At 57.1% G+C, this 16,388-nt stretch overlaps 2 protein-coding genes across 7 annotated transcripts; one reads left to right on the top strand and one right to left on the bottom strand.

The window, feature by feature from the left end:
- Nucleotides 1-3,054: 3,054 nt before the first annotated feature.
- On the bottom strand, nucleotides 3,055-10,869 carry LOC137454065 (uncharacterized). Of its 3 annotated transcripts, none has more exons than XM_068163934.1 (6): nucleotides 10,596-10,868; nucleotides 8,789-9,412; nucleotides 5,198-5,623; nucleotides 4,878-4,994; nucleotides 4,472-4,557; nucleotides 3,055-4,233 (listed from the first exon to the last, which is right to left on the bottom strand). In XM_068163934.1, the coding sequence occupies exons 1-6, from the start codon at nucleotides 10,669-10,671 to the stop codon at nucleotides 4,159-4,161; spliced, it is 1,404 nt and encodes a 467-aa protein (XP_068020035.1). In that variant the 5' UTR covers nucleotides 10,672-10,868; the 3' UTR covers nucleotides 3,055-4,158. The 3 variants fall into 3 exon arrangements, with proteins under 3 accessions (XP_068020035.1, XP_068020036.1, XP_068020037.1); XM_068163935.1 differs by having other exon boundaries at nucleotides 5,198-5,557; nucleotides 10,596-10,867; XM_068163936.1 differs by lacking the exon at nucleotides 4,878-4,994 and having other exon boundaries at nucleotides 10,596-10,869.
- An 85-nt stretch (nucleotides 10,870-10,954) lies between these two features.
- On the top strand, nucleotides 10,955-15,090 carry LOC137454119 (deoxyribodipyrimidine photo-lyase-like). 4 transcript variants are annotated; one of them, XM_068164027.1, is made up of 10 exons: nucleotides 10,955-11,002; nucleotides 11,235-11,484; nucleotides 11,684-11,829; nucleotides 11,974-12,156; nucleotides 12,340-12,498; nucleotides 12,807-13,005; nucleotides 13,095-13,247; nucleotides 13,523-13,644; nucleotides 13,745-13,904; nucleotides 14,093-15,090. In XM_068164027.1, exons 2-10 carry the CDS (start codon nucleotides 11,256-11,258, stop codon nucleotides 14,245-14,247), a joined length of 1,506 nt encoding a protein of 501 aa, XP_068020128.1. In that variant the 5' UTR covers nucleotides 10,955-11,002; nucleotides 11,235-11,255; the 3' UTR covers nucleotides 14,248-15,090. The 4 variants fall into 4 exon arrangements, with proteins under 4 accessions (XP_068020128.1, XP_068020127.1, XP_068020130.1 ...); XM_068164026.1 differs by having other exon boundaries at nucleotides 10,972-11,069; XM_068164029.1 differs by having other exon boundaries at nucleotides 10,983-11,146.
- Nucleotides 15,091-16,388: the final 1,298 nt, after the last annotated feature.

Here is a 16,388-nt window from a genome sequence, read left to right as displayed (position 1 = left end):
GCCTGGGGCAAGGCAAAACACAAGTCCCCACTTAGTTCAAGACCTCCCCAAGAGAAAAGACAGGCTATAAAACAGGGAGAGGTATGACTGGGGGCACGCCCTGGGGTGTCAGCTGAGCTCCCCAGCACTCAGCTGCAACTGTAAGCACTGGGGATCCCCATCCAGAAACCCAGCATGCCCCAGTGGAGTTTTAAACCTGCAGCTCTGTAGGGACCCAGCAGTGCTGGTGTGCTGGGAAGGGATGAATGGGACACGGAAGCTCCTCTGCAAGGTGAGACCAGCATCCCCAGAGCACGGAACAGAAGAAGATGCAGCCCCAGACCCTCTCTCCTGCTGTGGGGATTCCATAGGTCACTTCACCTCCATGGGAACTTCACCTGGATCTCCTCAAACTTTCCCCCTTCCCCTGGAGTATCAATTCCCACTCCCCTTGAAAAACGCTGCCAGCTCCCTCCGAGAGCAACATTATGCAAACCTCCACCACTACGGGGGTTTGCAATCAATTAAATGCCTCTTAACCACAAATGCCCTCAGGTGACTCCTGTAAAGCGTTATTAGGGGTGCTAAGCAGTACACAATGTCCCACCGGAGCTATTGGCAGGTGGCAGGGCACACAGAGTGACACCCTGACCCACCAGCCAGGCAGCAACGACAGGGAACATGCCACGGGAGACCAAGTCACGGCCAATGAAACTCCATTCTGTAAGCCCACGCATTACCCCCGGCAGGCACAGGGCAGGGGCAGTAAAGCAGGGGAGAGGGTTGCTCGTCCGGAACAAATGAACGCCAGCGCACTGGGAATGGCGGCGTGGGGGCGAAGCTGGGGGCGGACGGTGCGTCAGGGGCCGATCAAGCAGCGCTGCAGATCGCGATCAGATCACCCAGCCAGAGACCACCTGAGCGGCAGCCGCACCTGGGCAGATGGAGGATTACAGGGGTGTAAACTTGCCGTGGGAGAGTCATTCCCGCCTGTGCTGACGATGCCATATCGCTGTGGAAAGCCACCCGGACAAGGAATATGTGCTGACGCTGGAGAGAGCTGCTCCGGGTGGTGTTTGAGGTGCAAAACACGATGGGAACCACAGGGGATGTTGCAAACATGCTTCTCAGCATGGGGGGAAATAACACAAGTTCCAGCCCGGGTCCTGGCCGTGGTCTGCTGGAGACCCTCCTACCTGTGCCTCCTGCCAATGCTGTCCCCGAAAGCCCTGTTTCCCTGCTGCTACTCCAGCATTGTCACAAGGGTGACAAACCGAGTTTGTCCCTCTGCTCTTGTATCAGCACACCCTCCAGGAAAGCCTGCAGCCCCCGTGGGTATCACCTCTTGCCGATCATGCCCTATTTTTATGCTGGGAAAGGGCTTTTCCTTGATCTTCCTGCACCAGCTATGCCTGAGACCAAGGTCCTGGCAAGCCTCCAGCTCCTGCAAGGATAATTATCACTTGCAGTAATCTCTGCAGTTATCAGTGATGAAAGCCTCATAGGGACATCAGAGCCCCTCAGGAGCCTGCAGACAGGGGTGATGCCATGAATCTCATCACCCAGGGGCTTTGCACCATCCAGCACAGCATGGCTCAGAATGGTGCCTTATCAGCTTTCCTGGAATTAATGGGCTGGGTGTTCCAGTCCTGCAGAGATCCCAGCATCTCCTACTGACACCGTTCTGGCCTCCTGGCAAGGGCATTTGGAGAGGGCTCAGGAGTGGTGGTGGTGGGGAACCAGGTTATCCATCAACCCCATACGTTCTGGATGAGTTGGCAAGATGGGTGTGTTGCAACACCCTGCTGCAGGAGAGCAGGAGCCAGGTTATGGCCACTGGCAGGGGGGAAAGTGGAAGGAACACCTGAGTCAGAAGGGACTCGAGACACAGCTCATGATGGGCCCTCTGAAGTTTACAATCCTGGGAACAGGGTCTGCTCTCTGCACAATGCTGGTAGATGGGAACGAGTTATAGTGAAGAGGATGAGAAATTATTTCAGGGATGGGAAAGCAGTGGGACTTGGATTCAACCTTCCAAGTCTTTTCTGGCCAGGGGTCTGTGGCAGGCGAGCAACTATGGGATGAGGTGGCGGTCAGCGTTGTGAAGGATGGCAGGCACAGAGAGCATGGGCAGTGTCAGGAGCCTGTCAGAACTCCGCTTCCCCAAAGCCTGGGCAGCACCCATTATGCCCATAGAAGCCCCATCTCCCCACCATGTCCTTCTCCCTCCCAGGCTGGGACCATGATAGCTCAGATGGACCGAAGCATCTCCTTCCCCTGTTGCCCTGCAACCATGGTGGAAGGCAGCTGTGCCGGCAAGGGGACAGCAAGTGCCCCGGTCACCTTTTCATCCCGGCACTTCAGGACCTTTTCCTCCCTTTGTGACGCATTTTGGCTCCATTACCCCAGCCTTGGCCCCTGGCCATGTCCCAGGGCCTGAAGTTATGGATTCAACAGCCGGAGAAAGCAGCTCAGTGGGATGCAGTGTGGGAGGACTCTTGGCCTGGCTCCACAGCGTAGGCAGAGCACAAGGACATCTTTCCCAGTGTATCACCAGGCATCCGGCATAGGGACCCCTTCCAGCAGGCTTTGCCTTGCTCCCCAGCTCCCTGTACAGGTGGTAAGGGACCTTTCTTGGTGCCAACAGCTCCAACAAGCCCCCCAAACCCAAGCAGCAGGATAGCAAAGGAGCAGCCCTGGGATGCAAGCGATGTCCCAAGTGGAGCATCCTTATGAGCAGTCTGGGCTCAGCTTCCAGCCTCAGCCCAGCTTTTCCCAGCCCCAGCCCAGCTTTTCCCAGCCCCTGCAAGCCAGCAGGCAGCTGGGTGATCACAGGGTGTCTTTTCCTCGTCCTGTCTGCTGCTGGCTCCTTCCCAGATTGGTGACAACTGGGGGAGACCAGGAGGTTTGGCCACAGCCCCATGCAGCTCCTCACAGCCCTCCCCAAGACCAGACAGCACAGGCTGCCAGCGAGGAGCAGGGATTAGTCACAAATAACCCAACAAGCGACGCAACTATTTTGCTAATTATTTCAGTTTTCAATCTCCCAGAGAGGTGACTTGCTTAGGCTAATAATTGCTTCGGTTGGATTTTATCTGGCTAATTAATCAGTTAATAAATGACTTTGCTGCAGGGGGACAGACGCGGGCGGCTGCCTCTTTAGCTTGGGACTGGAAAAACACAGGGAAGGAGCACAGCCTATGGGATTTCCACAGTCTCACGGTGCACACAGCTGCCCCGGCAGCTGTGGGGTAAAATGGGGCAGAGGGCACCATATGGGGGACCCTCAGCCTGTTGGGCTGCCGAGCTGTCCTCCAGGGTACCTTCAGCAGCCCCTGCCAAGAGGGGACAGTTCTGAGCCCGTCTCTGAGCTGTGAAGGTTTTGGGAGTCAGCTGGTGTTCCTGGCTGGTACCTCTGCTAGATGAAAACCAGGGAAGGCAGCTTGGACAGAAATCATCTTTGCCACAGAAAACGTGGGATTGCCCTTTGCTGCCCAGCCCATGCTTGCACGGGTGTGCTCCTCTGTCAGCAGCACTGCAGACGAGCCAGGGAGAGCTGGTGTGCTGGGCTCCGGTGTCACCCTCTGCACTGCAGGGCTCAGGAGCTTGGCTGGCCCCAGCATAGGGCTCAAATGGGAGAGGGGGACTCTTCCTCTCCTGTGTCCTTCCCAGAGCCACCCATTTTTGCCATGGAGCATCTCTTAAAGACATTCATAGCTTTCCTGGGTTGCAGATCTTTGGAGGTCACTATCACCAAGCCCCTGAATGCCCTGGGCACAACAGAACTGAGGGCTCCAGGTCTCTCATCCTCAGTCCCCAGGGTGACTTTCATGGCTGAGCCAGCTCAGTCCCAGTGGTAAAAGCCCAGCACTGCAGGGTCCCTGTCCTCCCAGTCCTATAGCAGTACTAGTGGGAGAGTCCCAGTGTGAGTCGGGTCTGCTGCAGGGCAAGGTGCTGGGAGGATGCAGGCTCTACAGACAGGCTGTGGGAAGGGGCAGGGCACATAAGCCCACAGGGACCACTTGGGCTCCTCTGGGGGTGCACAGTGAAGGACAGGGGATCTCAGGTTCCAGGGGAAGCTGTACAGGTTACCCCAAAGGGCTGCACTGCCATGGACTAAGGGGCTGTAACTGAAGGCTTGCCAGTCCACATCAGTGCCAGCTGGGCAAGCAGCAGCAGTCAGGTCCTCCTCTGCCCTCGCCACTCCACCGTCAAGCCAGCACACGGGAATGCTGTCTGCAGATCCTGGCGGAGCTGGAGGGAGAGGACAATCATCAAACCATGTCAGAGAGAGTCTCCTACCCTTGCTCCCCACCTAGGAGGGGCCCGATCCTGGACTATTCTAAAGGAGGGTCTCCCCTTCATCTGAAGGGGCTCCAAGTGACATTCAGTGCAAGACCCAGTTGTTCCACTCCCACTGACTCTTGGAGCCTTGGAGTCTTGGACTGTGGCTGGCAGATGCGAAGTGGCACCCTCTTCTGGCACACCTCACCTTGGACAACACTAGCTCCTGCACTGTGGTGTTCCCCAGGTCCAGGGGGACGTTGATCCGTAGCGACAGAAAGAGGTGAGATGCACCTAGGGACAAATAATGTGTGTCTGATTATTGTCCTTGAATCTTGGGCTGCACCAAAGGCTTGGGTGGATCCTGCACCCAGGATAGCTGGAACAGACACAGGATCTGTCCCAAGTTAATCATGTCATGGACACCCTGCACTGTCAGGAGAAAAACCCTCCACCTGTACAGCAAACCACATATCCCACAGAGCATAAATGCCCCCACACTGAAAGCACAGCAAAAGCAGTGGGGCTTCAAGATCCCCTGCACTGGCCCCTGGAAGTCTGAAGCCACCAGTGCATGGGGGGAAGTGGAAATGTCTCTGGGGCACTGCACTTACTGGTGTTGGATGTGATGGTAGGGCAAACAGGCAGTGTCACTGGCAGGTCTGTAGGGTTGCTGAGGGTAAATTCTGTGGTCTGGGTTGAGTTGATGGCTGGGGAAGAGGGCTCTGTGCCTGGGCGAAGCAACATTGTGTTAGCATTGTCTGCAGAAAGATGCAGGAGGCTGCTGCTACAGCTGGGGACAGACTGAGTTTAAATGAAGACACCTACATGAAGCCACCTATACAAAACCACCCAAGAACAGCTCAGCAATCCCATGGGGGTTTGTTAGCCTGACCATGCCCTTGCCCTCTTGACACCTTATAGCTGTACTCACCTGTGGCTGCACTGGGAGTTGCAGGTTCTGTCATGGTGCCCAGAGTAGTCCCTAGGGTCAGGGTAGAGAACACAGGAGTGGTCTTGGCCATGGTCCCTGCTGTCTGGCCAGAAGTGGGGCTGCTCCTGGGGAGTGTCATGCTGGTATTTGGGTCCTCTGTTGCATCAGATGGAGTTGTCAAAGGCTCAGCTGAAGCAGCTGTCAGTGCTGGTGTGGTGGAAGGAGGTGTAGGAGGTGAGGTGTTATCATTCCCTATGGATGTGCTGGACCTCTTCAAGTTGTAGGCTCCTGTTCCAGGTCTGGAGGAGGGGACAATGGCTGTGGTGGTAGAGTCAGTGGTGGGCAGCAGTGTTGAGGTCTCTAAGGGTGTTGGGGAGGTAGAGTGAGTCAAGGACATGGTTGCAGACATGTATGTGGTGGTGGTCCCTGTAAAGAGCTTGGACAATAAGGTGCACATAGGCTGGCAGTGGAAGGTTAAGACCATGGCTGTACTGGGGACAGCGCTGCAACACCACCAGCATGACTTCCCTGAGGGACTCAGAGCTATATTTCAGCCATGGAGTGTCATAGAATCGTTAAGGCTGGAAAAGACCTCTAAGATCATCAAGTCCAAACATCAACCCAACACCACCATGCCTTCTAAACCGTGCTCTGAAGTGCCATGTCTACATGTTTCTTTAACACCTCCAGGGATGGTGACTCCACCATTTCCCTGGGCAGCCTGTTCCAATGCCTGGCCACTCTATCAGTACAGAAAATTTTCCTAATATCCAATCTAGGCTTCACCTGGTGCAGCTTGAGCCCATTTCCTCTTGTCCTATCACTAGTTTCTTGGGATGAAGAGACTGACCCCCACCTCACTACCACCTCCTTTCAGGTAGCTGTAGAGAGCAATGAGGTCTCCTCTCAGCCTCCTTTTCTCCAGACTAAACAACCCCAGTTCCCTCAGCCACTCCTCATAAGACCTGTTCTCCAGACCTTTCACCAGCATTGTTGCCCCTCTCTGGACACATTCCAGCAAGCCAGTTTCTTTCTTGTGCAGTTCACCATCCTGCAGGGATCAAACATGGGGATCTCTGAACGAGCATCAGGGCAAGGCAGGGCACATAAATCCCTAGCCTGACAAAGCAGGAACAAGCTGTGGGCACGGCTGGTCTCAGGGCAGAAACTCCTGTAGGCGCCAGCACTAAGACTTGTTCCACCACCTTCACTCATCCCTGGAGGAAGCCAGACAGACTCGACTGACAGGAAGAGCCTTGCAGGAACTGGTGACCGTGAGACGGGAACTGGTGACCAAGAGACAGGCTGGAACTGCAGCAGCAACAGTTTACACAAACCTCTCTGCTGCAGATAGTCAGGAACTGATAGCGCTGGGTGTAAATAATGGGAATGGGAGAGCCAGCCCCACAGAGGGGGGCAGTGGGGAACGAATCCCAGCTTGCAGATCAGCGTCAGTTAGAGACGTGCAGTGACCCATGAAAGCTCAGGGCGGGATGGGGGTGGTGGTGTTGAAGGAAGCAGGGGGCTGTCCTCTGCTTCCACAGCCTCTATGCCTGGCAGCCTGCTGTCCCTGGGGAAGCCTGGGCACCTGTGACCCTCTCCAAAAAGATGCACAAAGCAGCATGTCTGCCTGGGCCTTTGCCAAGGGGTGCCTCTGAGGTTCTGGCTTTGAGAAGCCAGGCTGGATTCTTTGGTGATCCCAATACAAACCAAGTGAGTATGAAGCCCTGCCTACATGGGGATGGAGAAACAAGCCATGAGTGACTAGCTGCTTTCAGCCATCCTTATTAGAAACTCCCAGAGACCCCAGCAGGCACCCCCTCCCAGAGATGATGGTTAAATAGCAGCTGGTTAAATAATACTGTGAGGAAGGACAAAGGTCTGATCCCAGCCCATGCCCAGGTGGGTGTCTGCACTGAAGGTCCTCATTCTCACACAAAGCAGGAGCTGGAAGCCCAGCTCTCCTTCCTGTGTAGCAAACAGCATTCACAGCACTTCACTCTCTGCACCCCACAGGTGCCCCTTGCAGGTGGTGAACCCCAGCACCTGGGGGAACAATGCTCCTCACTCACCACCCACCCCACGGAGACCATCGCATCCCACTCAGCCCTTACCCAGCATGAAGTGTGGCACAGCGAGGGTCAACAGTAGCAGGAGCAGAGGTAGCCCTCCTCTCTGCCCAGCCATGTCCAGGCAAGTGGGAGCTGATGCCTCTCTGGCAGGCAGCGCTGCAAGCACTCACCACAGCCCCAGTACTGGGGCTTCCAGGTCACCTTCACCCAGCAGAAGAGGAGCATCCAGGTGGGTCCTTTTACTCCCCAGGTGTTGGCAGTGGAGTAGGGGTTTCTACCCCACACAGATGCTCCCAGGGATGGGCACGATACCGAGCAGGCATCAGCTGCACGTCTGGCCCCACAAGCAGCAGGCAGAACCACCACGGCTGCAGAGAAGGTCCTCTGTCTGGCAAGGGGATGGTGACAATGCAAAAAATGCCCAGGAAAGCAGCCAGGCTGCCAGGGACCCCTGCACCCTGCCACGGGATGACGTTCGGTGGTGGCTTGCGGCACCAACGCCTTCAGGAGACAACAGCCTGCTCCGAGCGCGGGGAACTGGGAGAGAATAGGCAGCGCTCAGGAAGGGCGTGCTCCAAGCCCGGGGTTTGTCCCCTGGGCTGTCTGTACAGGCATCACTTCCCCATGTTACAGCATGTCACGGATGAAGCATGCTGCTGACAGTCAGAGCCACTTCCTTCATCTTGGGGTCAGGGTCAAGACCACTCGGAGGTGCCTGCAGGCACTGGGTCAGGGTACAGGCGTGTGGGCATGCTGGAGGACTGTCAGGGCACAGCCACCCTGCTGCTGCACAGGGACACTGCCAGGGCACAGATGTGGGGAGGGCATCGCTGAGGTACAGGCACTCTGCCGGGATGCTCTCACACTGTCAGCATTAGGCCAGGGTACTGGTACTTTGTCAGGTTACAGCTTCTGTACCACCATACCTGGATACCAGGGGCACTGCCAGGGGTATATGCATGGCAGGGGCACAGGGTCAAGGTACAGTTTCAGTGTCAGCTACAGGCATATGCAGAAGGACATTGCCAGGGTATAATTGTAGCCCCAGGGTAAAAAGTCCAGGAAACATAACCAGGATACAGTCACACTGCTGGGGCACAAGCATCCAGGGAGGGGCACTGCTGGAGCAGAGCTGTCTGGGAGTACTGCTGAGGTATAGTCATGTTCCTAGGGTACAGCCACACTGCTGGGCTACAGTCATATAGTCAGGGAACAGCTAGGCTAGTCACATTCCTGGGGTACAGTGGCACTGGTGGGGTACAGCCACATAATCAGGCAACAGCCAGGGTACAGCTGGGGTGCAGTCACACTCCGGAGGTACAGCCACGCTCCTGGGATACAGCCACACAGTCAGGGGACAGCGACGGTACAGCCACATTCCTGGGGTACAGCCACACCGGCCCAGCTGCCAGTCTTTCCCCAGACCCCGCCCGCCTCCCAACCCTCCTCGCTTTCCTCTCTGGGCTCGGTTCTTGGTGCCGCCGTCCCCGCCCGGGTTGGGCACGGGAGCTGCACTCACCCGCGGTGGTCTCGGGGGCTGCCGGGGTGGCGGCACCAGGGCTGGTCTCGGCCGACTGGCTGGATGCGGGGATGATCCCGGGTACCTCCGTGTTGGTTACGGTGCTCGGCGGGGTCGCGGAGGGCTCGTCTGAAGGGGCCGTCGGCGCCGCAGCAGTGGGAGAAGAGGAGCTGCTGGGCCCTGGTGACGTGCTGGTGCCAAGCACGGTGCCCACCGAGGGCGGAGGAGTAGAAGCAGAGGTGGGGACAGTCAGCAGGCTCGTTTCCACTCCAGAAGAGCTGAGAGACACGGCCGTGCTTGTCCCCACAGATGTGACGATGGTCGTCTCAGCAGCACAGTTGGTTGTCATGGCCATGGGAGCTGGAGCTGGGGTGCCGGTGGTGAGCCCCAGCCCTGTTGGGGTGAGCTTAGGCTCCACGGTGGTGTTGGCAGGAGACCCAGAAGTGCTGTGGGCTGGGCTGCCCCTTGCCTGTGGGGTTGGGGTGATGGAGGCAGCTGGGCTTCTCCCCCGAGCTGTGGCAGCACTAGCATCCATTAGCACCTCTGGAGTGAAGGTTTCAGAGCTGAAGGGAGGAATGGTGGCTGTGATGGTGGAGTCATTGGTGGGCAGCAGTGTTGTGGTCTCTGTGAATGCAGAGGAGGTAGGGAGAGTTGGGGTAATAGTCACTGTTACATCTGTGGTGGTGGTCCTTGCAAAGAGGTGGAGGAATAAGGTGTGCAAGGAAGGGCAGTTAAAGGCTGAGACCATGGCTGTGCTGGGCACAGGACAGCACAGCACCACCAGTATGACCTCCTGGAGCTATGCATGAGCCATGGACCATCAGCAGTGAGGATTCACCACCCTGAATACATCAAACACCTGGATACCACAAATGGCAACGTGATCACCAGCAAGGCAGGGTATGTAAATCCCCCACCACGATAAAGCAGGAAAAAGCTATGGGCACCTGTCTCAGGGCAGAAATTGGCACAGGCACCAGTGCTAAGTCCTGTTCCACCACCTTCACCCATACCTGGAGGAAGTCAGACAAACCTGATTGAAGGGAAGAGCCTTGCAGGAACTGGTGGTCATGAGAGGGTAACTGGTCACCATGAGGTGGGCTGGAACCACAGCAGCAGCAGTTTACACAAACCTCTCTGCTGTAGACAGGAACTAATAGCACTGGGTGCAAGTAATGGGAGCAGAAGAACCAGCCCCACAGAGCAGGGCCAGAGAGGTACAAATCCCAGCTCAGGGGCATGTCTTTAGAAATGTGCAGTCAACCATGAAAGCTCAGGGCAGGGGTTGAGGGATGCAGGAGGAGAGGACCCATTGCTGTACCTGAGATTTGCAGGAGGTGCAAGCCTCAGGTTTATTCCCCATGCTCAACTCAACACTGCTCTTGCTTTGTGTCAACTGCCAACATTAGGGTATCATTCACAGTTTTTCAGGCACAGAACATCCTGGTGACACTGCCATCCAGGCAGGGCCATTTGGTGCTGCTAGGCAGGTCATAGCAAAGGCAATGAGCCCAGCAGTGACTAAGGTTTAGCAAGAGGGTCCAGCTGAGACCCAGGACTTCTCTGTCCAGATGGAGACACAAGTGAGAGGCAAAAGAAATAAAGCCAATCTTGTCACTCCTGTGTTGCAAAGAGCAACATTGTTTGTTCCATGGGAAAGGGCTGGGATGTCAGAGAGTGAGCAGCACCCACAGTCTATGGGTGAAGCCACTCCAGGGCCACCCACCACCCTGGGGATGCTCCCCACTCCCCACCCACCACATGAACAGCGCCACATGAACAGCACCACATGCCGCTTAGCCCTTACCCAGCGCGAGATCCAGCACGTCAAGGCTCAGCAGCAGCAGAGGAAGGAGCAGCCCAGCTCCTCTCTGCCCAGCCATGTCCAGAGCCAGCACCTCCACTGCCCACCTGGGGACAGGGCCCTGCACCTGGGGACACGGGGCGAGGGAATGATGCCAGTGGGGAGTTAGGCTGCCGAGTGACGGCTGAGGGTGTCCGAAGACTCTTCCTCGTTCCAGGAGGCAGGGAGGGGTGGCATGGGCGGGCACTGCCACCCATCCCTGTAGCCGGTGTTTCGCCCTGAGCGCAGCCCGGATGTCTTGCGGAGGGGGCGGTGTCGGGTGCTGGAACCACGCCCCTTTGGGGAGGACACACCCCCCGCCACACCCCCAGCTTGTGTAACAGCGGGAAAAACAGACGCATGGCTACTGGGTAAGAGCTGGGGACGGTACTGGCATCCCCACGCACTGGGAGAGGACCGAGGACCACGGCGGACAGGGTAGCGGCATCCCCCAGGCTTCAGGAGAGGACTCGGCATCGGGGACCCGGAGCGGCCCAGGGACCAGAGTCAGCAGGGTACCCGCATGCCCTGGTATCTGGAGTGACCGGAGACTGGGATGGGCAGGGCTCCGGGAGCTCAGCAGGGTCTGGTTTCTCCTTACAGCTGCTCCGGGCTGTCCTGAGGATGAAGCGGGGGCTCGGGAAGCGCAAGGCCGAGGCCTCGAGGGCTCCACTCGTGTCTTGGAGGAAGGAGGAAGATGAGGCGTTGCAGGAGGCCCGAAGGAGGGTGGCCCCGTCTGTGCGAGAATTCAAGTACAACAAAAGGCGGGTTCGCCTGGTCTCGCAGGGCTCTGATCTGAAGGAGGATGCCCACTGCATCCTTTACTGGATGTCCCGGGACCAGCGTGTGCAAGGTGTGAACCAGCTGGTGGAGTGGGCCAGGAAGCAGAGCTTCCGTGGATGGCAGAAGCCTCGGTCCCTTCCCATGGTGGGCCCTGGGGCTGCTCTGCCCTCTGCGGGGGGCTCTGTGGGGTATTCCTTTTGTGAAACTCCATCTCCATCCCTTCAGCAAAGCATCCCCTCCCAGCTCTGCCCCGTGTGCTTTCTCCTCAGATAACTGGGCTTTCCTCTATGCCCAGCGCCTGGCTCTCAAACAGGAGCTGCCCCTGCATGTCTGCTTCTGCCTGGTGCCCAAATTCCTGGATGCCACCATCCGCCACTACAGTTTCATGCTGAGGGGCCTGCAGGAGGTGGCCAAGGTACAGCTGCTGCATGGATGTCCACACTGGGTGAACAGAGCCCTGGGAGAAGGGAGGAGGCATATCCATCTCTTCAGCAGATGGAGGTGGGATGTGGACTGCTGAGGCATGAACCATCCCATAACTTTTTCTCCCTCGCCACAGGAGTGTGCAGAGCTGAACATCCCCTTCCACTTGCTGCTGGGCTATGCCAAGGATGTGCTGCCCACTTTCGTGGTGGAGCATGGCGTGGGTGGGCTGGTGACAGACTTCTGCCCACTCCGCCTTCCTCGGCAGTGGGTGGAGGATGTCAGAGAGAGGTTGCCAGAAGATGTGCCGTTTGCCCAGGTGGGTGCTCACACTCTGGGAAGGGAAAACTCTGGCTGATGAGACACAGGAGAAGCTTGTCTCCTGTGTTTCATGTCTGCAGAGATGTGCTGTAGTGACCTGAGCAGGCAGCATGAGTGCCATGTCATTGGGAGGGATGGTTTGCTTCTCCTTGCTCATACCCTCCACGGCTTTGCTTCTTAGGTTGATGCCCACAACATCGTGCCCTGCTGGGTTGCTTCCCCCAAGCAGGAGTACAGCGCCAGGACCATCCGGGGCAAGATCCACGCTCAACTCCCCGAGTTCCTCACCGAGTTCCCTCCCATCATTCGTCATCCATATACCTCCTCCTGCTTGGCACAGGTACCAGCAGGAGACACCTCCACACCCACTTGTCAGCAGACCCAGAGAGTTTCACAGCTGGGAGGGTATGGCAGGGCACAGGGACAGTATCCTGCCTAAGGTCACATGCAGGTGGTGTGGAGGTGGGGATGCCCTGGGGAAGGGAGGTTCCCACTTCATTCATTCAATCCCCACATCTCTGCTATGCAGGGCTGGTTAAGAGAAGGCTGGCATGAGCTGGGGACTCGCTGGTTGGGGCCATAACACTCAGGGCAGCCCTGGCTGCAAAGCATCTGTAAATGCACTCACACTGCTTGGTGGCCACCCAGCCCATCGCTTGGGAGGTCTGTTATTCCAGCTTGCAGGTGGACCGCACAGTAAAGGAGGTGGAGTGGGCAACTCCTGGCACAGCTGCAGGGCTGGCTGTGCTGCAGTCCTTCATCACAGAGAGGCTGAAATCCTTTGGCTCCCACCGGAACGACCCCAACAAGGCAGCACTCAGCAACCTCTCCCCATGGTTCCACTTTGGTGAGCATCCCAGGTTTCTTGCTTTGCAGCAGGACCAAGCACAGTAGCTTGGACTGGCAGCCTGATTTGTGCCCTTCCCATGTCCCCAGGCCAGGTTTCCACCCAGAGAGCCATCTTGGAGGTGCAGAAGCACCGGGACAAGTACAAGGAGTCAGTGGATGTGTTCGTGGAGGAGGCTGTGGTGCGGCGGGAGCTGGCTGAAAATTTCTGCTACTACAATGAGAACTACGACAGTGTGCAAGGTAGTGTCCTGGATTGAATGGGCACCACTGGGGACCAGCCTGGGGACCAGCTTGTCACCCCAACTTGGCAATCCCATTTCTGCTAGGAGAGGGGCTGTGAGGGCACTAATGTGCCATCACTCAGCACCTTTTGGAGGCAGGACAGGAGTTGGTGGATGCTCTCTCCAAGTCTTGAGCCTCTAGGGCATGGTGCCCTCAAATGGTTCTCCAACCCTGCCTCAGAGCTCTATAGGAGCAGGTTGTTCAGTATTGCTCCTCACCTCTATTGCTCACAGGTGCCCATGACTGGGCACAAACTACCCTGAAGCTCCACAGCAAAGACAAGAGGCCTTTTCTCTACACCTTAGAGGAGCTGGAGCATGGGACCACACATGACCCACTCTGGAACGCTGCCCAGGTAGTGCACCATATCTCACTTGCAAAATGTTGAGCCTCTACTGGGGGGCCAGAGGTGAGCTGGCACAGACTGACCCCTGTGGCTGTCCCCTTCCCCCCAGCTCCAAATGGTCCAAGAGGGCAAGATGCACGGCTTCCTGCGGATGTACTGGGCCAAGAAGATCCTGGAGTGGACTCGCTCCCCCGAGGAGGCCCTGCAGTTTGCCATCTACCTCAATGACCGCTATGAGCTAGATGGGAGGGACCCCAATGGATATGTAGGTAAGCTGCAGGGCTGGGGTACAGAGTAGGGAGGTGGGAGGTGCCCTATCACTGCTGGCCAAAGCCACAGTGGGATGGGGGAGCACTCATTACAGACAACTCAGCCCATTCTCTAGCCCATCCTACTTTGCTCTCTGGATGCCTCTGAGCAAGGGGGTGAGCTGATACTCCATACCCATGCTTGGCAGGCTGCCTGTGGTCCATCTGTGGCATACATGACCAGGGCTGGGCAGAGCGGGCTGTCTTCGGCAAGATCCGATACATGAACTACGCCGGCTGCAAGCGCAAGTTCGACGTGGGCCAGTTCGAGCGTCGCTACGCCCCCTGTACACCCTCCCAGTGACAGGCAGAGCCTCTTTGGAGATTGCTCCTTCCCCCCCAAAGCTGGGTGCAAGGCATGCCTTGGCCATGGTGCCAGCTTGCACTTTAGATGCCAGCCAGGGATCACCTGGGCGCTGCTGGAGGGCTCTCTGTAACGGCAGCAAGCCCTAGGGTTTTGCAGGTCTCTTTCCTCTGCCCTCACCCTCTTCTCAAGCTGCCCTGGCGAGGCAGATGCTGGACCCCAAGAGGGCCATGCAGGACCCTCCTGTTGTCATGGACTTGTTGGTGACTGTGAAAGCCCAGCCCACCCTCAGCATGCCCATGCCTGCCAGAAACTTTTTCTATAACCACCATGCTCAGGAATAAGCCAAACCGTAGCTGCTGCTAACCACAGCTTGGATTTAGGCTGAGCAGGACTTTTCCGGGGAAACCCCTCCAGAAACTGTCTTGTCCTGCTGTGCTGCCTGCAAGGAAGCTCTGCTTCACTCCATGCAGAGGCAGTGCTGTGCTGTACTTGCACATGCATCCATCAACAGCTGTTTTAAAGTTTGCAGTTCATATCTCCTGTGTCCATGGTGTTTATGGGGTGATGCATAGCGCTGCTACAAGGGGAGAGCCAGGCTCATTGCACCAGGGATGCAAGCAGGGGTAGGGAAGCCAAGGCCATGCCCCTGGGCCGCTCTGCCAGCAGCAAAGGGCAGGCTTAGGAAGGGGCCAGGTGTTACTCAGTGGCTTGTATCTCCTGCTCTGAGTCCAGGGGGCAGTTTGAAGTGGGAGGCCACAGAACAGATGGATTAGTTAAGGGCTGGTGACAATAACCGCCTCTCGGTGACAACTGACAACATATTACCAGCTGCACAAGTTGTCCCCCAGTGCCCCCTGCCAAAAGCTAATGCATCCTGCTCCCTGCCCCAGGGCCCAGCAGGCACTGCACCACTGACCCCATGGGGTGATACACAGCGTTACCCCACCTGAAATGATAACACAATCAAGCCCCTCATTAAGTCAGTTTATTAGGGACGGCATTTTTGTTGCTACACTGAGCAACAGTCCCGTGGGGAGGGCTCCAGGGGGTGGCCAGGGCAGCCCCTTGCTCTCCCTTGCAAAGAGCTCACTGCCTTAGCTAGTTCCAGTGTTCCTTGAAGTGGTCAGTGCTTGGCAGCAGGGTCAGTGCTGGGCAGAATCCTGCCCTGGAGATCTCTGCTGGGTTTGCAGGTCCTGCTGCTTCCAGACAAAGTCCACAGCAAAGGACGGAAACCACAAATGAGCCAAAATCCCTTCCCTCTTCTCTGTACTCAGTGCTTCTAGAAAGGGACATGAGCAGCCTCTCAGATGCTGTCCCATGACATTAAAGTGCTTCAAACAAAACAGGGTGGATGGACATGTGCTGGGGAGACAGGTCCAGGGAAGCAGGTGCCAGCTCTGGGCCACAGTGGGAGGGCTTGGCTTGGGGTTAGGGACAGGCAAGACCAAGGTGGACCAGCATCTGGCTGCCCCAAGCCTTGCAGGCAGAGAGCAAGCAGGAGAGCAGCTGCTATCCTGGGGAAAAAGAAGGAGAAGCAAGAAAGGAGGAAGCAAAAACCCCAGGGGAGTGCGAGGGAAGTTAAATCCCATTTCCTGGGCTGGACCTGGGTTTCTCAGGATGCTGCAAAGCAGGCAAAAGATGCTGCAGAGCACCATCCTGGCCCCCATCAGTGAGGTATGCAGCCACCTCTTCTGCCCCCAGCCTCTCCCCCACCTCAACCCTGCCAGCCTCACAAGGACAGCCCATGAGGGGTCACATCCCAGCCTCAAGACAGAGTATGCTACAAGAGCCATTGCCCCTAGCTGGCCTTCTGCTCCCTGGTCCCTCTCGCAATTATGCAGGACACATCCTCCTTCCCAGCACCCCACTGCCACATCCCACTCATGCTAAGGTGTTGCTGAACACTCACCTGTGCCATGGGCTAAAGTATCCCCTGGTGACACAGAGGCGCCTCCTTCACAGACCACTAGCCCTAGGGCACAAAGCTCACTTTGTGCTACCAGGTCTGACCCTGTGGAGCTATCGGTGGTGGCAGGCAGCTCTGTGCTGGACCAACCCCTTACAGCACCTCAGTGCCAAACCCTTCTCTCACATGCACTCCCTTATTGCAAGCAAGCTGCCTCGCCACCCACTGCACC

Source organism: Melanerpes formicivorus, unplaced genomic scaffold (genome assembly GCF_026170545.1).
Source record: "Melanerpes formicivorus ecotype bairdi unplaced genomic scaffold, bMelFor1.0.p_v2 SCAF_76, whole genome shotgun sequence".
Lineage (NCBI taxonomy): Eukaryota > Metazoa > Chordata > Aves > Piciformes > Picidae > Melanerpes > Melanerpes formicivorus.
Note: the sequence above shows the minus strand (reverse complement) of the source record. Positions and strands in the feature narration are given on the sequence as shown.

Excerpts from the sequence above, each read along its gene's own strand:
- LOC137454065 (XM_068163934.1), bottom strand. The coding sequence starts at position 10,671 with ATGGCTGGGCAGAGAGGAGCTGGGCTGCTCCTTCCTCTGCTGCTGCTG. Across the intron at positions 4,995-5,197 it reads AACTCCCAGTGCAGCCACAG|GCACAGAGCCCTCTTCCCCA; the intron begins GTGAGTACAGCT and ends TGCTTCGCCCAG. Across the intron at positions 4,234-4,471 it reads AGGAGCTAGTGTTGTCCAAG|CTCCGCCAGGATCTGCAGAC; the intron begins GTGAGGTGTGCC and ends CTCTCCCTCCAG.
- LOC137454119 (XM_068164027.1), top strand. The coding sequence starts at position 11,256 with ATGAAGCGGGGGCTCGGGAAGCGCAAGGCCGAGGCCTCGAGGGCTCCA. Across the intron at positions 12,499-12,806 it reads CCTCCTCCTGCTTGGCACAG|CCCATCGCTTGGGAGGTCTG; the intron begins GTACCAGCAGGA and ends GTGGCCACCCAG. Across the intron at positions 13,248-13,522 it reads GAACTACGACAGTGTGCAAG|GTGCCCATGACTGGGCACAA; the intron begins GTAGTGTCCTGG and ends TATTGCTCACAG.